This window comes from Leptosomus discolor, chromosome 1, assembly GCF_034619465.1.
Source record: "Leptosomus discolor isolate bLepDis1 chromosome 1, bLepDis1.hap2, whole genome shotgun sequence".
Taxonomy (NCBI): Eukaryota; Metazoa; Chordata; class Aves; order Leptosomiformes; family Leptosomidae; genus Leptosomus; species Leptosomus discolor.
The window spans coordinates 68334719-68355214 of NC_141391.1; the positions used below are offsets into that span (position 1 = coordinate 68334719).

Below are 20496 nucleotides of genomic sequence, written 5' to 3' on the forward strand. Positions count from 1 at the left end.
CGTCTCCATAAAACAACTGCATTGACACTTGAGTTACTTGTATCTCAGTGAATAATCTCTCTTGCCTCTTGATGGTTTAAGACTTAACAGGCTTGTGCATTCAGAGTTGGAAAACACTGAGGAAAGCAAATGAGTCCTGGACACATGGGAGGCCAAGATGTCACCAACTCTGACACAGTGCAAGTTGTTTCATTGTTTTCAAGGCATCCAGCTAGGGATCCAGCTCCTTACTGTGTTTTTCTGCTGGAATGGTTTCACCCTGCATGTCTCCCTTCCTGGGAGTGGTGGGGCAGCGGCAGCCCCATGACAGCTCTGCGTGTTACTGCTCCAAGGCAGAAAGTGGAGGACAGGGACAGGCACAGCATTTGCACTCTGGTATTTTTTTACCCGGGAACGGGAATTTGGAGCTTGATGTTATGAGGGAGTGAGGGATCAAACCACATTCTTCAGGAACAGGGTAGGGAGAGGGCAGAAGCTGTGATGGGATGCTCAGCTGCGGAGTTGTGCGGTCTGGGGTGGGGATTAGCCTCTATGATCTCTCAAGAGCCCAAATGTGTCAATGTCTCCCATTGACACCACAAGAGCGCTTACATTTCACCCGATTAATCTAAGGAGATGCTTGCCATCCCCTCCCACCATCTGGTCCTGCGTGATTCCTTCTGCAGGCAGGGGAATGCCATGGGAACGCCAGTGCCGGGATGCTCACACGCAGACACGCACTTGCGCACACACACGCCTCCAGCCTTCTGCTCCCAGCGCTCCCTTGCATGCTCTTTCTTTTGTCAGTTCTACTTTCTTCCCCAAGTAGCACTAAGGATTTAGTAAAAGCCCGTAGGTCCTCTGTGTTATAAAATTAGGTCTCTACAGGTGCCAGAAGAATGCTGTGCCTTGGCATCCAAACAGCTTCATCTCCAGTTAGTAGATAAACTGAATTTCCTCTTGAAGCTAAAGCACTCTCTACCTTCTCTTCCCCTGGATCCGCTTCCCCTTACGGCTGCAGAACGCAGCACAGAACCACTCGAAACAGCATTAGAGAAATCCACTGCGGACACTTGAGAAATCCTGTGACAGCACTGTGAGGCAGATAAGCAGAGGTGGGGGGAGAAGAGAGAGAAGAGGAATAGCTTTCGGAGACTGCTTGGCAGAAAAGTCAACGCTTGAAATATCTGTGGGGAGTTTGAAAGCATTTCCTAACATCAAAAATGTGAAGAAGAAAAAGAAATTTTGATCAATGGCTTATTGCCCTTGATCTAAGCATAAGAATCCTGGCCAGTCAGAAATAACAGAAATCTGTTTTATTGTAAAGCTGAAGTTTTCTTTGTTTTGACAGCTGGGGCTCATGCTTTTGGCTGGGTTACTTGCCAGCCTTAAAATATTCATCAGCAAGTTGCCAGGTTTTTGTCCTTTCAAACTGAACTCTAACGATGAAGGAGAAGGTGCTGGAGAGATTTTAAGCACGAGTTCTCTGCCCTAAAACAGAACTTTGTGGCCTGAATTCACATGACCAGAAATAGAGGTTTCCACTCCCTGGCCAAATTTCTGGTGAATCACTTGCTGGTCACAGAGCCAAGATTTGCTTTCTGGAGCATGGGAAGCAGTGGCTCATATGTGATGAAGACAGCCCCCTTGCCTTTGTTGAGAGGAAATGGATTAACAGTATGTATTCTGTGTACAAGTCTTGAGAGAACTGAACTAAAATATTCCAGATTAAAGCATCCTGACTGAGGAACAAACTGGAACACATGCTAAACTGGAAAGTCAAATCTCACTCTGAAAATGATTGGTCAAATGTTGGTGGTTCCAGGATCAACTCAGATGTCTTACAGAGTACCCAAGCAACGTAGTGTCACAGAACTTATTCTTTATCTTTTTGATTACTATTCCAATGCTGTTTCCTCTTAGTGCTTTCTATATTTTGATACACTTATTCTAAGAATTCAAACCAGGCTCTTCTGCCTTTGTTCATTCTTATGTCTTGTGCTGCTTTCATTAGTCACTTAGTTGTTATCATTCCATTTCATACCTGTAGAACTTAGGGGGCCTTCTTAGGTGAACCTCTTACAAAGTGAAAAATATTAAATCATTTCATATCTGCTGTGAGTGAATTCCTCTTCCAAAAATTCAGGGTCAGTCATACTGACTTTGTATCTGGAAAATCTACTTTCATCAGCTCTGTCCTTAGCTTCCTTTACTCCTCCCAGGGTGACCACTGTTTTTGTCATGTCATTTTATATCTACAAAGTCCTTGCAAGTGCTCAACTGTTCACTTTTGAGACTGATCTTCCATTTTCTAGATGAGGAATTAAATTTCATTAGTGGATATGAAGTGATAGCTAACACTTTTTGCTCAGGGACAAGTTAATATGAGAAGAAGTTGCAATGCAGGGACTAACACTCGGTAAGTGAAAACTGAAGGTGCACTATCGTGTAGGATCAGGTCCTTCAGGCATTTCCAGTTCTACCAACTGGTAGCTTAAACAGGCAGCTGTAATGTGAACTGTGGTCAAAGAGCATCTCAGAGTTTACAAAGTCAAATTTTCAAAGGGCCTTTGATCTAGTCTCCAACCCTACATAAAGCCAGGGTGGGCGACTAAGCGTGCAGGTGGCAGATCTGCACTGTGGGACTGGGCACTGGGCTGCAAACTGGGGGAAGGCAGAGGAAGGCACTGGCAGAAAGGGGGACCAGTGGAGACGGAAGTCCACTACACAGAGTGACTATGCTGGCATATAAAACAAGGCCACGATTTACCATCAAACCCTGTTCTGCATCTATTAACCCTTGTGGGTTTGGCTTATATCAACTAGCACTCTCCCAGGACAACGTATGGGCATGGTTTGGGCCACACCATGTACCAGGACTGTTCTCAATGAGCAGTCTGGATGCAGTCACCCTATCTTGGGTGGAGAAGAAAAGCTTAGAGGTGTGGATGCAAGTCATGCAGGGACACTTGCAGGTCCAGAAAACAGGCCTCGGCTTGTTCTATTTTGTCATGTAGTCCTTACACTGAGATCACGCCAAACATGCTGTATCGTTTGAGGAATGCAGCTATTTTGAGCAGAAGGACCAATATTTGAGAAAGTGAGTGACACTGGTGAGAACAGACAGATGTTTACTGATTCAGTCTTCACATGCAAAACTGTTGGTGCATGTTCAAAGTAATTTTCTGAAGATGTGTTTCTTGTTATCTTAACATCGGTAAACAGCGGCCCAGTGTATTTTCCCATTTGTTGTGACTTGCTTATCAAGATCCTCTATGTATTCCAGGGACACAGTTACTAAATTTAAAGCTGCAAACAGATTTGTTCTCTCAGCGCACTTGTAAGAAACATTTAATTTTACATTGCCAGTTTTCAAGTATTTCTGTATACTCTGGCTAGGTAAAATAGTAAGGAATTGGTATAACTTAGTGATGAATTAATGGCTTGCTTGCTAGTGCAAGCTCTTATTTTCCTCTTTAGCAGACATTGGGCCAGACGTTTTGGAAGAGTTTAATCAAAATCCTCATCAAAAGCCAAATGAGTGGATTTTAAAGAAAGTTTAATTACAGTGGTCAAACCACCCAGCATGATTTGCTTGATTTGATTAACGTAATGAGGAGCACATTTAATGAGAAATGCATTAATTCATTCAAACAAGTGGTTTTATCAGCGGTATTAAGCATCAGCCCAGATTATGTATAGCAGAAACTATTATAGCAAAAATTGACCGAGGTCAAAGCAGCAGTCATGCCATAATTACAAACTCTCAGCTACAATCTACCAGTTGAACTTTGGCAGTGCTCATCATGACTGAAAAGCGGGGTTCCCATTTAAAAAAGCCCCCAAAACACAGGGTTTTGCTTCCATTCCACAGCTGGGATGTCTTTCTTTCTGATGTTCAGAAGATTCGGGAACTGGGATTGAATTCTCTGAGTTATACATGCAGATATTCTTAGCAAATGATGAAGTGAGAGCTCAAAGGACCCCTGATACCACCCCTCACCCTTGAAGGAAATGGAGTATTCCCCATTTGCTCTCTTCTCTCCCTGTGATGTCTTTGGGACACTCCTGTACCTAATCTGGAAAAGAGTGACTTTGAGGGGAATTATTATTTCCTTTGTGGGGGAGGAAATCTTCTTGGAAAAGAAAAAAAATTAGCCTCAAGCAGGAGGAAAAGAAGAAAGGGTCTCCTTTACACCTTGCTTTCTTCAGCTGCCTTCCTTAGATAAATGTCAGCCCCTATATTCCAACTTCTCTGTTTCAGGACCCCTCCCCATGGGCTTTAAAACAGAGAACACTTCACACCTACCCTCCCCACTGGCACCCCTTCTCCAGTGCCCCCTGCTATATCTCCCGCCAGCTGCCAATGCTCTTCTCTCTCCTGTGCTGCTCTGACCACTGTTACCTCTTTGACTTCTGCCGTGCTCCCTCACCTATACTCAATCCCCACCTTGTTATTCCTGTGGAGTCTGCGCTACCCCTGTGTGAGCCGCCCTTCCTGCTGCTTTGTACTGCGTCCGTACAGCACAGAAACAGCTTTGATTTTCAAGTGCTCTACTTCTAAGCCTGGTCGGCTGCCTGAGCACTTTTTGAGCACTGTTTCACAGTGGACTTAAGCACTATCTAGTGCTCAGTCATTCATCATCTACCACCAGCAGCTGGCAAAGGAGAGCAGCTTTGAAACTGTTTACTAAGTGGACAGGAGGTTCATCAAGGAGCTGAGAAGTGCAGCGCAAGCCCAGCTGCAGATAGGATCCTCTTGGGTAGGTGCATATTGACAAGTGAAGACTGGCATGGAGGCCATATTTTACCTCCTGATTAAGTCAGCAGGAGTATGACAGTAAGACACTATTATTAGGGTGTCTAAATGAATGTAGGTGCTAAATTTCACCTGCAGGTTGGCAGTCTGGATCAAGACCTTCATGAAATAAGCTGAAGCAGAGAACTACAGATGTCAAAAAATAGACCTAAGGATTTATTTGCTATATTAATAGAAGATAGGGAAGAAAACCATTCTGATGACCTCACCAGTACACTCAGCAAGGCTGTTCCCAAAGTAAAGACAATTCCACCTTGGAACAAGCAACCCAAATAGCATATACAGACTCACTACAGCAGCTGCCCCTTGATGTCACATTGGGTATCCTTGATTGGCATCCAGGCGGGAAATCATAAAACATAAATTAGTAGAAGATCCTATCTTAAAATACTTTTTCCCACTACCTCCCAACCCAGCCTTCAAGGAGCCAATCAACCTTGTTAAACTTACCATCTGAAAAAAATTTCCCAAAGACCAACATATCTGACTATTTCAGAGTGATAAATGCAGGAATTGCAATTTATCTCCACAGCCTTCACAAGAAACATCTACAACAGGACTTTGAAAACCAAAGGATCCTTGGTATGTCCATCCCCAAATGCAAACTGCTTCTTCCTATGTAACATATGCCCTCTGTACCGTAGTGAACTCACACTGACAACCAGAGTGTGAAAGAAAAACGTGGTTAATAATAAGAGAATGTTTCCCAAAATAGCCATTCTCTCTCTGAACATTCAGCCCTCATCCTCAAGGGAATCCTACAAAAGAACCTCAAAAGACTAAGCTGGGTTTAAAATTAATAATTTGATGGGGCACCAAAAATTGTTGATTCCAACAACAACGCTAATTTTTTGGCACATTACAATTTACCTCAGATATGACTTGCTAATCTCAGTTTCTCAGGAGATAATTACCCATGCATTTCTTCCATCCTCTGTTCAATAGAGCTGAAGACCTTATTACCACTCCTTTTACTAACATCCCCTCTGTTCCTTTCATTTCAAAGTACCTGACTGATTAACATAATGAAACTGAACTCAGATAAATTGCATTCAATCTTTGCTTATCTGGCAGTTTGCTAGTTATGTCCCTGCTTCTGGTTTTTGCCCCTCAGACCTGTCTGTTTTTTCCTGTCAGGTGTACTGATAACAGATATTGCCTCTCTCCGCAGGTATTCCTTCTAAGTGTTATGACTATTCCCTGTTTACCAAAAAACCTGCCCAACCAGCCTCCACTTTGGAAATATCAAGAGTGGTTCCAGATACGGCTCCAGTTCTGACTCACAGATTCCTTTTTGAATAGTTATACGGCTTTTAGTCTGGCAGTATTGAAGCTCTCAACTGCTTCAAAGAAATATTTAGGTTTATGCAAAGGATAGGAACACAATTTAACTGGCCAAACATCAGTCACTACTTCTGAAAGGAAAGTAAGCATCGTTAACTCAGATCTTTCTAAAATGAAAGTGAAATATGACATGGAGGAGATTCAGGAACACAACACGGCAGTTATGCACCACACAATCCAGTCAGAGATTAAATTTTTTATTGTCACTTCTCTCTGATACTTCCCAGGTACTGAATTGGTCTTTGGCAATGCTCATTGCAATGATGTAGTCTATTATTTCTTCTCCCCTTCATCTATGGAGCTCAAAACCCCCATAATTTTAATTCCCTGTATCCAAATTCAGTAACTTAAAGCTGTAACAGCTTGGGAAAGGTTAACCAGTATCTTAGGAAAGGACTTGACATAATTTTGCCTAGAAAATTTCAGTGTGCAGTTCCACATGAATTAAAATAGATGGACCTATAGAATAGTATGGTGTGTTTTAGGAAATATTAAATAAGCCAGTACACAAAACCCTGAAGTAACGTGCAGATCTACCACCTTCTGCTGAGTACCATACATTTCCTCGGGCTTGCAGAAGTAGCAGGTATTGTTCTGCTCACACAGTATGCAGTCCTTGACGCACACTTGGAAGTCATTCTTTGTAAACAAGTATCTAAATTTCACATCCAGGGCCAAAGATCTACACACTTCTTCTTTCACTGAAAGGCACTCAGAGAAAATTCAAGACAGGATTAAGGAAAGGATTTAAAAATTTGTATTCCTCATCTTGTGAAACTAGGGATTATCTGTGACCTGGATCACACATGAGACCTCCAACCTCAGCATTACCTTGTACAAAGGAAATGTTTACCCCATATGTGCCTGTCACCACAGAAAAGCTTGGGGAACGTATGGAAAGGATTTTTTTCAGGTCTAAAGGAAAAGCAAGCCCCCACATTTCTTCCTCCTACTCAGATACAAACCAGGATCTTGCTTCCAGCAGGCCATTTGTATCAGTGGGTTCTGCTAGCCAGTATGGAGATAGCCCTCAGCATTGATAAATGGGAACTGCTAACACAACGTAAACATTTGGTGAAAGCAAAGTATTTGCCAAGAACCTAAAAGTCTGGGCACTTAAAGCAGCTCTCCACACTGGCTTTCCTTAGAAAGGTGCACAAGGGATGGGCACTCGGTTATCAGTCCCACTGCTGGCTCCCAGGAGATTGAACCTACAGTGCATCGTACCTATGTCCCAACAACCTATACTTAATTCCCTTCTCCCCTTTTTGCTATGCCACTGCAATCAAAATTTCTGCAAGAAATTGAGATGTTTCTGGAGGAGTAAAACAGCTCCTGCCGCTCTCAAGCCAGTGTTTTACTGTGCCTGTGGCACCTGCCCTGAGGCTGGTACCACCATCACCTTCTTCCATGTAGCGAGACAGACAGCTTCTGACTTGGCCATCTGGTTTTGACGACCAAGAGCCTGCCAAAACATCTTTCTGCACCTCTGTAAATTTGCAGATCCAGGCACCGACCATTGGAAGAAACACAAATTCAGCCCATTAGTGGCTCAACTTCAACTCCTACTCACAAGCGGGTAACACAAGAGGAGCATTGTGTCTGGTGAGAGGGAAAGGATAAAATGTGAAAATAACATGAGAGGACGATGCCCAATGTGGCAGGCGATGAAAACCAGCTTCTGCCCTCCCCGGGCGGCCACAGGTCTGTCCTTGACAGCCCCATGGCACGGAGAGGTGGCAGGAGCGTGGGGCATGGCGGGGGCATGGCGGCCCTTACCTTCTCATTCTTCCTCTCCTCGGCCTTGCTGGCGGGGCCAGGGGTGACAGGGCCACCCAGGGGCCCACCGCCCGCCTCGCCATTGAGGTGGGCAGCGCTGACGTTGGGCGGGGTGATGGCGGCAGCGGCGGAGGTGAGGGGGATGAGGGGCCGGGCCCCCGGGGCGGGCGGCTGGTGGCTGTGCTGCGGGGAGATGGCGGGGTGAGGCCTGATGGATGCCGCTGGCAGGCGGGAGGGTGAGCTGGGCGTCCGCAGGGGTGAGACCGTGGCGGTGGGCCGCTCCGGAGCTGGCACTGGGGGGTGAGCTGTGGAGGGAGGACAGAGCACGGTTAAGCCCCCTCAATGCACTGCCAGACCTGGCCCTTCAGTGACCATTTGGAGCCAAGCTCTTAGCCTTAACCCAGGATATCTCAGCCCACCAGCGTTTCTGCTAAATCCTAGAAATCCCCCTCCTGGCTGCGAAAGGCTTGTCTGCAGTCACCAAAATGGCTGGTCATCCCTAGTGATGTGACTGGGGAATGGCCTGGACATCCCTGCCCACACCTGGAAATAAATAAAAAGCCTACTGTGTTTTTAAAATGCCTTATCTCATTCCAGCTGAGCTGTTTTCTGAACCTCCAGGACCCCTTCCTAACCTGGTAGTTTTTGGAGCAATGCAACGTGGGACCTAAAGGGTTAGCCCAGATGATCCTCACCAACCTCACAGGCATTACAAAATAAAGGTCTCTTGTTTCAGCCCTAACAAAATTATCAACAGCACATCACTGTGCTGCACAAGATAAATGAAGCAGAAATCCATCGGAGTACTTCTGAGCTCAGCCTCGTCTCTGCCAGCAAAGTCCCTAAGGGACTGTGCAGTGCCTTTTAGTCTTGCTGCCCCTGCTGAGCAAAACCTGCCTGCAAACACTCGGAACTAGCACTTGTCTGTTTAACTGTGACTGCCACAGGCTGCCGAGGTCAGCTCTCCAGGGATTTGGGAGCCTGTTGCACGCCTCGTTATAAAAAGTGTGAGAAAGCTCCAGGTTGGTTTCTACAAGGTTGTTGCCTTTGACTTCCAGGTTGGTTGAGGGCTTAGGTGTAACCCACGGACAGCTCCACTTCAAGTATGTACAGACCAGAAGCTGAGTCCACATTCAGACACTCCCTCACTTAAACAATTTAGTAGTAGGACTGGCTGGAAAATGTCCATTTCACAAATGATTTCAAGGTCTCATAATCTGGCTTAGTTCTGCCTCAGTGCAAAATTTGAAACTTTGAAGATTTTTCTGAGCACAACCTACTCGCTCACCCCACAATAGCCTCTATTCTGGTCAGGGCATTCATGTGGGATGTGAAAACATAGGATCCTGTCACTGCACTGTTGTCTACGGAGAATAGCTCTGGGCTGCTGTCTATTCCCTTTGCAACCTCAGCCAGGACAGCTTCATGGCTGAAGTCTGGTTGAACTACATCCATTTCTGACAAAAAGCTTCGAGTCCAACAAAACAGCTTTTCTTTGACCAAGAAGCATTTTTCTGGAAAATTCCTGACCTGCTCTGGATCTGTGGTTTTCTTACAAATTCATATAAAGGATACATTTTTACGCAGGACCAGCTACTCATTCTACAACTAAACAATACTAGAACAACTCAAACCTCTATTTTCTGTTTCTAGGTTAACAGTGGCACCCATTACCAGGGATTGAAATGATAAGGAGTGCCATCAATCATACTCACCACACCAGCTGAGCACTCCTGGCAGGAGGGAATTTCATCCCCTAGCCTTATGCCCTATTATCCAAAGCAATACCGAACATGATGGGCCATCAGATTAGCATCTCCAAAGTCTGCATGATTCTCCCTCACGGTAACTCCTTGACTCTAGAACATCTCTTTTTATTAGTGTTTCTCATAGCAAATCAACCAAATTATCATCAACCGGTCTTGAACCTGATGTGATATTACCAGGTAGCATAACGAAGGGCCTAAAAGTGCCTTCAAGACCATTCTTATTATTAATTACCATTTCCCCCTCCCTGGATTACCAAGAACATATGTTGCAAAGGGCAATTCCTTTCCAAAGAGCCAGACAGGGCACCACTGGTTATCTTGAATTGATTCTCTTCTTCTGATTCTCCCATTTGGAACCTGTGTGATAACAACCATTGCTGCCAGAAATCTAATTTTCTGAGATGGTTAAGCATCCAGGGTCAAGGTTTTGAACTGCTGGTTGTAGGGAGCAATGCTTTTCCTAAATTTGGAGGAAAAGCACGATAATGGAATTTCACTGCATGTACCTGGATGCAGAAGACTGATTTGATAATCATATTAGGTACATTACTTATTTTGTATAGGACTTGGTGTTTCCAGACACAAAGGAAACAGAAAACATGAGAAACAGTAAAATAAATGGCCTGAGAAAAATCAACTCTGAGCAGAGCTCTCACATTTTATTCTGTAATTTCATCTGCTTACTGTTACAATGTATGCCTTTGCTCTGGGATCTCTGGATCTGGACTGTGCTGCATCAAACATGCTATTAATTAGCAATGCTCACTGAAGGCTATTTTTGTTCTACACCACTCATATTTCATTTTGGGTGTATTCCTACATTAGTGGCCTTGTGCAAAATTGATTTGTTACTCATGTATATTGCAAGCCAACAGAAACGTGATTTGAATACTGTGCCAGCTTGCCTCTCTTGGAAAGCTTTTCCAAAAGTCAGTATGCATTTCCCTGTCCTGCAGGACTAGAGAACTTTTGAGAGGCTCTGGTACTCAGGATACTGGTGAGGACATCCATTATAGAGAAAAATACTGATAATCATGAAAATTTCCCTTTATTTGTCCTGGCAAAGATTTATTTAATTAAAACAACCATCTCATGAACCTTCTGTAAGGGCTGGAGAACTCCTCGCTTAGGAGGTTTTAGAGCAGTTCTGTGGTCCCTGGATCACCCTGCCTGCCAACTCCTTGGCGCTTTAAGAGATCAGAGTGACCTGGAGGAGCAATCTTAAATCAGGGAAGCTGCTGGAGGTGTAGCACAGCATTGCCATGGAAGGAAGGTGTGGGGCATGCCAGATGCATGGGGCAAAATGACCTGTCACCTCAGTTTCATGGGAGTCCATCTACCTGTTGGCATGGGCACAGGAGGCACCAGGAGCACCTGAATGTTTCCTGAGAGCCTTGCCCAAGAGGGGACATTTCTACCATTGAGCTGCGGGAGCAGAAGGGCTTTTGGAACTGTGTGACTTGAGGGGAAAGCAGCATTTTCTGAACTAGACAAAAAGAGGATAAATCGAGTATTCCCCTGTGTGTCTATTCCCTCTGCAAAGTCCTACTACTGTTTGTTGAGCAGAGGAGTCTACACTGCTTGAATCTCAGACTCACACGTATTTGATTACGGTTTTTCCCTTTGGTCTGGACTGTGTAGGGGGTGAGATTAGACCGTCATAATGGTGCCTTCTGGCTTCAAAAGGTACGAATCCGTGACTTAAACTGCGTTGTATTTCTCATTTGTGCTGGCCCTGTTTTGTATCTAAGACCTCAGTTTTCAGTAGTCGCAGTCCTTACTGATCTGCCTTTGTAAACACAAAAGCTCACATCCCTATAAAATATAAGAAACAAAATCTTTTAAATTTTGCTATAAAGTTCCACCACAGGATTTACTTTTACTTTATTCAACATCAGAGCTGTTTAACATCAGGGAAAGGGGAATAAATTGTACTCTAGAAAATTGTGCTGTGCATCAGAAAGGGAACCGAGAAAGAACAGAGGCCCCCTGGTGTGAGAAGCTCTTACTCTCATTTCAAAAAGGTGGCAGTATTTTTCAGATCTTTTACTTTATCACTAACACTGGGTCCCGTTCTGCCTAATAAATACCTTTCATCCCTGAAGCCCAATGAAATGCTTCTTAATTTTAAGTCATGTATTACTTGTCCTGCGATAAGGGCAGTATTTTTCCGTCAGCAAGCCAACCGGATTCAGAACTGTTAATCTCCTCAGTATGCAGGGTGCTTGCTTTCACTCAGATAAATTGTATAAATATTTGTAAACACTATAATCTATTTCAGCTGTAGCAACAGAACAATCTGATAAACACAACGTGGTTCCCAGAGATCAATAGAAGCCCATAAATATTACAAGCAAACAAAACATACTCTATTCCACATTGACTGAGCTGTGACTAAAACAAGAAAGCAAGCTGTGGGGACGGGCAGATTTGAGAGGCTGGTGCTCGAGGGGTACAACATCAATCCTGCCGACGGAGGGCGAGAGGCACCGGCGGGCGTGCACACATACCCATCTGCATGGCGTTGCGGGGCTGGCTGGCTGGCTGCTGAGCTGAATACCTCAAGCAGTTATTCAGCTGCGGAGAGGCCGCCTGTAGCTGGGGATGTGTCTGAGGAGCAGTGATAGGAACAACCGGTCTGACAGTCGTGGCGGCATTGGTGTGACCAGTCCCAATGGGGTGGATGGCTCCTGGGGCTCCTTTTGTTGTCGGAGCTCCCCCGGCTCCGCTGTTCCTGGGCTGCCCAGCTCCCACTGGCACCCTGCATGCAGACAAGGCACAGCATAAGCACATTGCAGAGACCCCGATACCCAGCCGCAATGCAGATAAGCACCCCCAGTTGCTTAGGGGGTTCAGCATGATACCCTCTCAGGTGTTAAAGTAAACTGAGATATAGATATATAGTTAGCTTTATAGGACACAGTTATAAGCATGCTGGAGGAAATTTTCACCCCTTTATCCTGTGGGAAGAAATGCTGGGTAAAAACGGAAAAGATCATTTTTCTCATCACTTTTTTTTCTTAAGCTACCTTTCTCTCTGAATAGTTTCTAGTAAAATCACAAATCTAAATTCAGAAGAAATGGCTATCTCCCAAATGTCATTTTGTGTGCCAGAGGCTATTTTACAGGCACTAATGGAGTGATAATTAAAACAGACTCAGAGATCATTTCTTAGGATCAAACCTGCATACAGCCCCATAGGGAGCAAAAAAGACAGATAACACCAAATCTGTGTGTGGCTGTTGAAGGGGACTAAAAAGCAGCAGACCAGGCAGAGCTTGGCTTGGCTGAGCACTTACCCTACCCACGTAACCAGCCCCAGCTTAGACTTGCTAAGGAAACGCAAAAGGGAAGGGAATGCAGCTGACCTTACTTAAGAGAAAATCCAAACAATAATCGACCCCTCTTTCACTGCTCGCTTAACCCGTATGCATAGTTTGTATTTCATCTGAGTGTCCTGGGAGGCTCAGAGGGAAGGAACAAGGCTCTTTCTCCCATGCAAGGAACTCGGCCTAGAGCAGGTCTTCGTCCTCTTACCACTGAGCTAGAAACTCTCTGACCAGGGCAGGAGGACACTGGGGAGGACAGGAGGACACCAATGGGCAAACTCAGCTGCTGCTCAGCAGCTTCTTCTCTGAGTTTCTTACTCTGGTTCCTGAGTAATTTCCTTCCCCAGCAGTAGATGCCATGAAACAGAGGGATCATTTCATGCTGTTCTCTTCTCCCAGGCTGCTCCATGTTCTAAGGTTCTCTTCCGGGAAAGGACAGCAGAGAGGGTATGATGCAGAACAAAGTATAGTGGAGGAAACAGAAATGAGACAGTGCAGGGAGTTAGCAAGGGAGAAGAGGATAACAGAAAGGGTACTAGACCAACCCAACCCACCAGGGAGTTGGGACTAGGAGAACTTCTGGGGCCTCAAAACTGTTGTGTGGGAACACAGAGAGGAGAACAGCAGAAGGAAGGACTATGTTGAACAATCCGGTCTGATTCAGGGGACAAGAAGGACAGAAGAAGTAATCCTAAGAAAAGAGTGGAAGGGGAAGAGCCAAAAGAGTGAAATTCTGATAGAAAGAGACCAAAGCACAGACCGGAAGATAAGGTCCAAAAGCACAAAAGATAGCCATCCACTCTGCCCAGTCCCCCCTCCCCCCAAAATCGCAGGAGGAAAAATAACACTGTGGTGCCATTGACTTGACTCATCTCATTGTTCAAGGTTTGCCTGGATTATGTGTTGCTAAATGAATCTGATTTTTTCCCTTCAAATTTTTTTCATCAACCTCCAGGTAGGGAAAAGCTGGGAATCCCAACAGATGGAAATCTTGACTGTCTGTCATCTGCTGTGAAGAGCTGGCAGGGTAGCAGCAAGGTTCAGCTGGAGCTGCTTGGCCATCTGCACTAGACTGAGTTTGCCAGAAAAGCACACATAATAGTCCACTAAGAGCTGTGTTCAGGTAAACATCCACACCGACAGGTACAGAAACTATCTGTGACTCCCACTGAGCTGGATGGATGTTGGATGTGGCAAATTTCCTCTGCTGCCCTGTGCCTGTCTGTCCATCTAAATGGTCCTTTTTTTGTTCTTTTTCCACCATACTCTGCTCATGCATGGGCTATGGCAGCTTATAAATGTAGTTCAGTGTTATTAAATTCATGGGCACCTTCTTTTTCTTGGGTTTTGAGGGAGTGGCATAAGAACATCTATGAATCTAATCCTCTGCTTTGCTGTCAAAGGGAACAAAGTAAGTTGAAAGTGCAGCAAATAGGAGATTTTGTTGCTATCAGATTTTTCTTGCTGTTCTCACTGAAGGTGATTTACACAGGAACTTAATTAGCTCACAGGATCATAAATATAATCATAAAGCTGCTTTCAGGTTTTGTGGAAAGCACTTTTGCCCTTTAGCACTTCTCTCTGTCTTGTTCTAGCTGTGACATGCTGCATTTAATAAAGTCTTGCTGATTCAGATCACCAACCCTTCAGCACAAACTTCTTTATTAATTAAGAGCTGAAGAGGCAAGGAGTGAAGGCAGCCAAGGGGCTCTATAAAATCAGGTAAATACATTTAGGTTGATGAACAGTGAAGAACCCATGAATTAATGTGTGTTTTTTTTACTGAAATGCAATATTAGGACTGTCAGCAGGCTTAGTTATTGTCTTCTAATCCGCTCCTAACTTTTGGTCTCGCTCAGTCTACATATTACAAACTTGACATAAACTGAAGATGGAACAAACCTGGATCAATTTTTCAAGATCAACCCTGCCTGAGTTGTGAGGTGCATTTCTCCGGAGAGGAGCGAAAGATGGTGGAGACTGCGTGCATGTGGGAGGAGAGACTGAAAGCACATGAGAAGTGAGTTCAGTTTGCAAACCTATGGCTACTCTGAAGGAGATATGGGCATACACATGGTAACATTCACCTGCAAGGAGCACACAGGGCAAAACAGTCTGCAACACACGGATGAATTTTCTCCTCAGCTTGCAGACTATTTCGGAGTGTTCTCTAGATCAGAAACAACCTTTGATTTGGTGTTGTCCGATACTGAACTCTGACAAACGGCATTCCTCCCCAAACATGCTATACTTTCCTTTTCCCATCTTCTGCAACTAAGACGGAGGTAGTTAAAACCAGACAATTTACTGAACTCTCCTACCACTTCTGAATTTTAACAGTTCAAACACTACTCCAGTTCCAAACAATCAAAGATCTTTGATTTATGAAACACAAAATCTACCTGACGAGCTACTGAAAAGCAAGATACATGCATTGCCTATTTTGTTTATCCCTGTTACATGTCCGGTAGTTTTATAACAATAAAAAGATCATTAGCCAACAGATTCTTTACAATAGTAAAACCCGGGCTCATTGAACTTTGTAAAGTCAGAGATTGTAAAAGCCATCATCTAACACAACCAGTGAAGTATTCTGAGAATATGGATAACTCCAGTGCTACAGCCAGCAAGTTTCATTACCCAAGTCTGCAATGCCACCAGAAAATTTCTGGAAGGGGAGTGTGATTTAAAAGCAGAGCTACGTTGTTTTCAGCATGCTCCAGATGCAGAATCCCTCTCAGCCCCAGCTCAGGCATATCCACCTTGGCCAGTGGTCCTCACCTTGAAACAGGCGTCACATAGTTGCCTGGGAAGACGCCAGACATCCCACTTCTCAGAGACGTCCCCTTGAACCAGCCGTCCTGGCACTTCTCAATGACCCGGTACATCTCACCTTTGCGGAGCTCCAGCTCATCGTTCTTCTGAGGCTTGTAGGCGTACAGGGCTAGGTAGCTGCAGGGAGAGGTCACACAAGAAGAAAGCACACAGCTGATGTCAACCACTGTCTGTCCTGCTTCAACTCCAGTCCCATAGAGCGGAAAGTGAGCAGAAACGATGCTCAGAAATGGTCATTATAAAGGGACACCACTACAGCAAATCAAACAAGGAATGGCAGAGATAAGATCAACTGGATGCTAAGACAGTAAGGGAATAACTAATTAGATTAAAGGGAGGGGGTAATTTAGAAATTCATAGGACATACTTCTCACTCATACTTCTTGCACAACCAAAGCAAAACGCAACCACAAAGCAGCACTGAAGTTAAGGACTTGGCAGCAGCTTCAAAAGGACAAGGCAATTACAGAGACAGCCAGAGCAACCAGGACTCGCGTAGGAAGGCTTTGCAAAGCCTAACATCTGGATGAAGTATATCTTCATATGCTTCAGGGTGGGAGCCACCTCTACTGTGGATTTTCAGAACTAACTTTTCTTATGGGTAGGCTACTTCAAAAACATTTAAGGCAGCTTTCCTTGCAGCTTTTTCAATGCTATTTATCCTGACCAGTTTTAGAAACCACACAACAAACTGTTCTGATCTGGTGTGGTAATTTTTGTACTATGTGGGTAAAACAAAAAGTGACAGAGGGCCAAATTCTGAAAGGGGATTTTTACTTAAGTAAGTGAAGTGGTTGAACTGTGTCCGGTTTTGGGCCCCTCTCTACAAGGACATTGAGGTGCTGGAGAGGGTACAGAGGTGGGCTACCAAGCTAGTAAAGGATTTGGAGCATGACTCATATGAGGAGTGGCTGAGGGATCTGAGGCTGTTTAGCCTGGAGAAGAGAAGGCTGAGGGGAGACCTTATCACTCTCTACAACTACCTGAAAGGAAGCTGTAGTGAGGTGGGGGTTGGTCTGTTCTCCCTGCTAACAAGCGATAGAACAAGGAGAAATGGCCTTAAGCTGCACCAGGGGAGGTTCAGGCTGGATATTAGGAAGAATTTCTTTACTGAAAGTGTTGTCAGGCATTGGAACAGCCTGCCCAGGGAGGTGGTGGAGTCACCATCCCTGGAGGTGTTTAAGAGACGGCTAGATGTTGTACTTAGGGACATGGATTAGTGGTGCTGGTGGAACTAGGACAAAGGTTGGACTCAACGATCTTGAAGGTCTCTTCCAACCGAAACTGTTCTATGGTTCTATGATAATTTGGCTTTGGATGTTTTGCATGCAAATATTCTAATAAATCTTTAACAGAGGACCCAGTATCTAGAACTTTTTATTTATTTAATTACAGCTTTTATTTATTCCCTTTGGTTAGAATCTTTCTTTTTTCTCTCTTTTGTTCTTCCATTACTACTTCAGGGATGTGTCTAATGTTGTGAAATGGCTACAACTTAAAGTCCCTAAAGATATTCTCTCTGTTTAGAGAGATGCTTGTTGAAAATTAAGAACGATTGCTTGAACTTTGGGGAATAATGGAAAGTTGGGATAGGGTAGTAAGAATGCAGACATAGAAGAACACTCTCTTTGTAAATATCAAATTTTTTTTTGGAACTGTCGCCTTTCTACAAATGCAAAAAGGGATTTCTGGTAATTCTTGATCAAGGTTGTAGCTTCTTGAGTTTTTTTTTTATTTATTTGTGCTTTACAGGCAGTGCAGAGAGATTAGGACAAATGGGGAAACACTTACAGAAAGTCCATTTACACTACAAAGTGCAGCAGAATGCTCTTAGGCTCGGGGGTGGGTGAGAAGAGGCTTGCTGCCCACCTTATAGCAGCGAATCGAGAAATAATGAAAACTACAACCATTGTGATTGTCGACTTGCAGCCGATAAAAATGATACATGGCTTTTTACCTCTGCTCTCCAGGAAATATAATTGAGGAATAAATCCTGTTAGTTTTCCTGATTCTACTCCTTTATGGTACCAGTAGATTTCCTTATTTTTATTCTGAAGGTAGTAAATAAACAGCAGTAATGAGCAGAATATGAAATATTTGGTAACAGCTCCTTGGGGCATGCTTAGGCTGATGTGCCTGGCTCTGTTTACCACGTGCATGGGTTACAAACACTTAATCAGAAACTGTATCTCATTAGTCAACAGATGGGAGAAACCATCCTGCACATCCTTTGTTTAGCCTATATAACCAGGTGGTCCTGAGCAGGTCTGTAGCTGTTCACCTGATGAAAAACATGAGTCTACATATGAACTGAAGAACATTAAAACGCATCACTCTGACATGAAATAAGGTTGCATGCTTCAGTGAAGCATCCTTCAGCACTGTGCTCTGCCAGGGCATAACGGAAAGTGCCAGACTGCACTGACTCGAGGGAGGAGAAAGTGTGGCTTTGACTACCCCTTTTTAAGTTGCTGCTTACACAGGGCTCCTATTCAGAAGGTATGAGTAAAGCGAGGGGTCAAGGACAGAGCATTTTAGATAGACTCACTTAGCCCTTTCCCCAAGGGGCTGCATGTAATAATGTAATTTACAGGTTGAGATGCTGGAAGAAGGTACAAGAAGAATTACCTTAAGTGGATCACAGGCTGCTTTCCTTTGCAGCTATCTATCTATCTCCACCTCTCCTACTAGTTTCTTTCTGTTCCTCCCTGCAGATTACCCCACTCAGCCTCCCATAAGCCAGAATATCCAACATCACAATGAGCCTAAATATTCTCTGGAGAGAGTATTAAAATCCTTGCAGAGACGAAAAGAAGGTGTACAACAGTCTAGCCTGGACTCCATGCCAAAACTGACCTATCTCTGTATGGCTAAACTGATGAAAATTTGTATGTGATAGCCTCATGACCCTGGGACAATAGAGGTGATCAGTGCTTTCTGCATGGACTGGTGACCCCACCACTGACGTGGGGCAGTGAGGATATCTGTCTCTGGGGGTTTCCTCTATCAGCCTGCAAAGAGGCAGGGGCTTCTTCAAATCCAGCGACAGGCCCAGCCTGGGTCCACTGCCTGGCTGTGGCTGGCATGCCCACCCCATGGGGACAGGCGTACACCCCATGTGCTGTCAGAAAGGGGGCTCTGGGAGAGCTAGCAGGACACCTGCTCTCATACATGGCTGAAAACAATTTGAATGCCAGCAGCTTCCCTCCTCAGAAAGTGTTTCTGGGCTTTTCCTCTGGCAGAGAATCAGGTCTAGTGGTTCCATTTGATGAGGCTGATTTTGTCTTAAGCCTTTAGACTTGGACACGTTTCACTGTTCTCTAGATTTTAGGTGTGAAACTTCACCAGCAAACTCTTTACAACCGAGAAGAAAGTGTTAAAACAACAATCTGAAATCTCACAAAATGTAATAGCAAGTTATTCTGGGCTATGTGAAACAGTGAGGCTAAGGGTTAGGGAGCAGGACATAGAAGAAGCCAAAATGTTTATTAAAAATTCCCTAAAAAAAGGCCTAAGCAAGAAGGTAGCTTATGCTCTTGGCCTTGGGGAGCTACCTGTGACTCCACTTACAACACAGAAGCCCCAGGACTCTGTCTAGTGTTGTACTCCCGAGTCCTGCTACAGCTTTCAGGTAACGCTTCCTCTTTGACTGGAACTTGGCTTGCAAATGCAAAATGACAGACTGGATTACGAGGCTGCTTCACAAGGGAGACGACAGGAGAAGCATGGGAGGGAGAAGGGGAGGCTTGCTGAGGCACGGAGGCAGGGGCATTGCCAGAGAGCTGGCAAACGTCCTGACTTAGCAACTAAATACTGGAAATACTGCCAGTTACTGCTTCCTAGTCTGGCCAATGTTTGAAATAAATTTGTGCCCCACTTTAAGCCACACAGGCTGCACTGGGTGACAGCAAGGTGATGATGAGACCTCTCTGTGGGGAAGTCAGTGATGTGTGGTACCCCTCAGGGATGAATATCTCACCTTAGCCAAGAACAAATCTGTTTTGGTTCTGTTCCAACTCCCCTATTCTCCTTAAAGCAGATTTGCTATGTTATTTTAGGATTTCTTTGTGAATTCAGACCTTGTTTTAGCCATATCATAAAACTCTAAAATATTAGTGTGCATATGTGTGCGTGTCTATATAGTTCTACTGCTTTCACAAGGTATATGTGATGACAGGAAAGGGTTCAGTAGTTTAGCTAGACAGGCACCAGATAAACCAACTAGGCTAGAAGAGATTTATTATAATGGAGTCTAGTCATTTTGTTCTGTATCTAGTCAACCTTCTGTTATTCTACACGCTATTCAATAAACCCATATGTCCATGAGATGAAGTTAATTTGTTTTCTTTGTTTATGGCACCGAAAAAATGCAATTCATTTTTTAATGGTTAATGATGAATGTATCAGGTGTTTGATTGCATGGGACTACACCTTTTTAAGAGCTTTAAATGAACTAAGATTTTCTCTAGCTGAGAGGCATTCTGTTTGCTTCACAGTGATTCATACAGGTGTAATAAATATACCAGAGGTCTAAAAGGGCTCACAGAGAAAGGGTCTTGCCTTTCTCTACTCATTTTTCAATTTCAGCAGAGGCTGGGTCATGTATGAAATTGCGGTATCTCTCTTCTTAGAATACACCTGA

The 20496-nt window shown here is 44.3% G+C and overlaps 1 protein-coding gene across 1 annotated transcript in view; it reads right to left on the reverse strand.

Moving 5' to 3' along the window:
* SH3RF3 (SH3 domain containing ring finger 3) overlaps window positions 1-20496 on the reverse strand; it is a 252299-nt gene that overhangs the window by 25149 nt on the left and 206654 nt on the right. Inside the window, exons 6-8 of the mRNA XM_086482122.1 lie at window positions 15801-15971; window positions 12201-12451; window positions 7922-8226 (exon numbers count right to left, since the gene is read on the reverse strand). Of these exons, the coding sequence (XP_086338248.1) occupies window positions 7922-8226; window positions 12201-12451; window positions 15801-15971 (727 nt within the window). The remainder of the gene's footprint in view (window positions 1-7921; window positions 8227-12200; window positions 12452-15800; window positions 15972-20496) is intronic.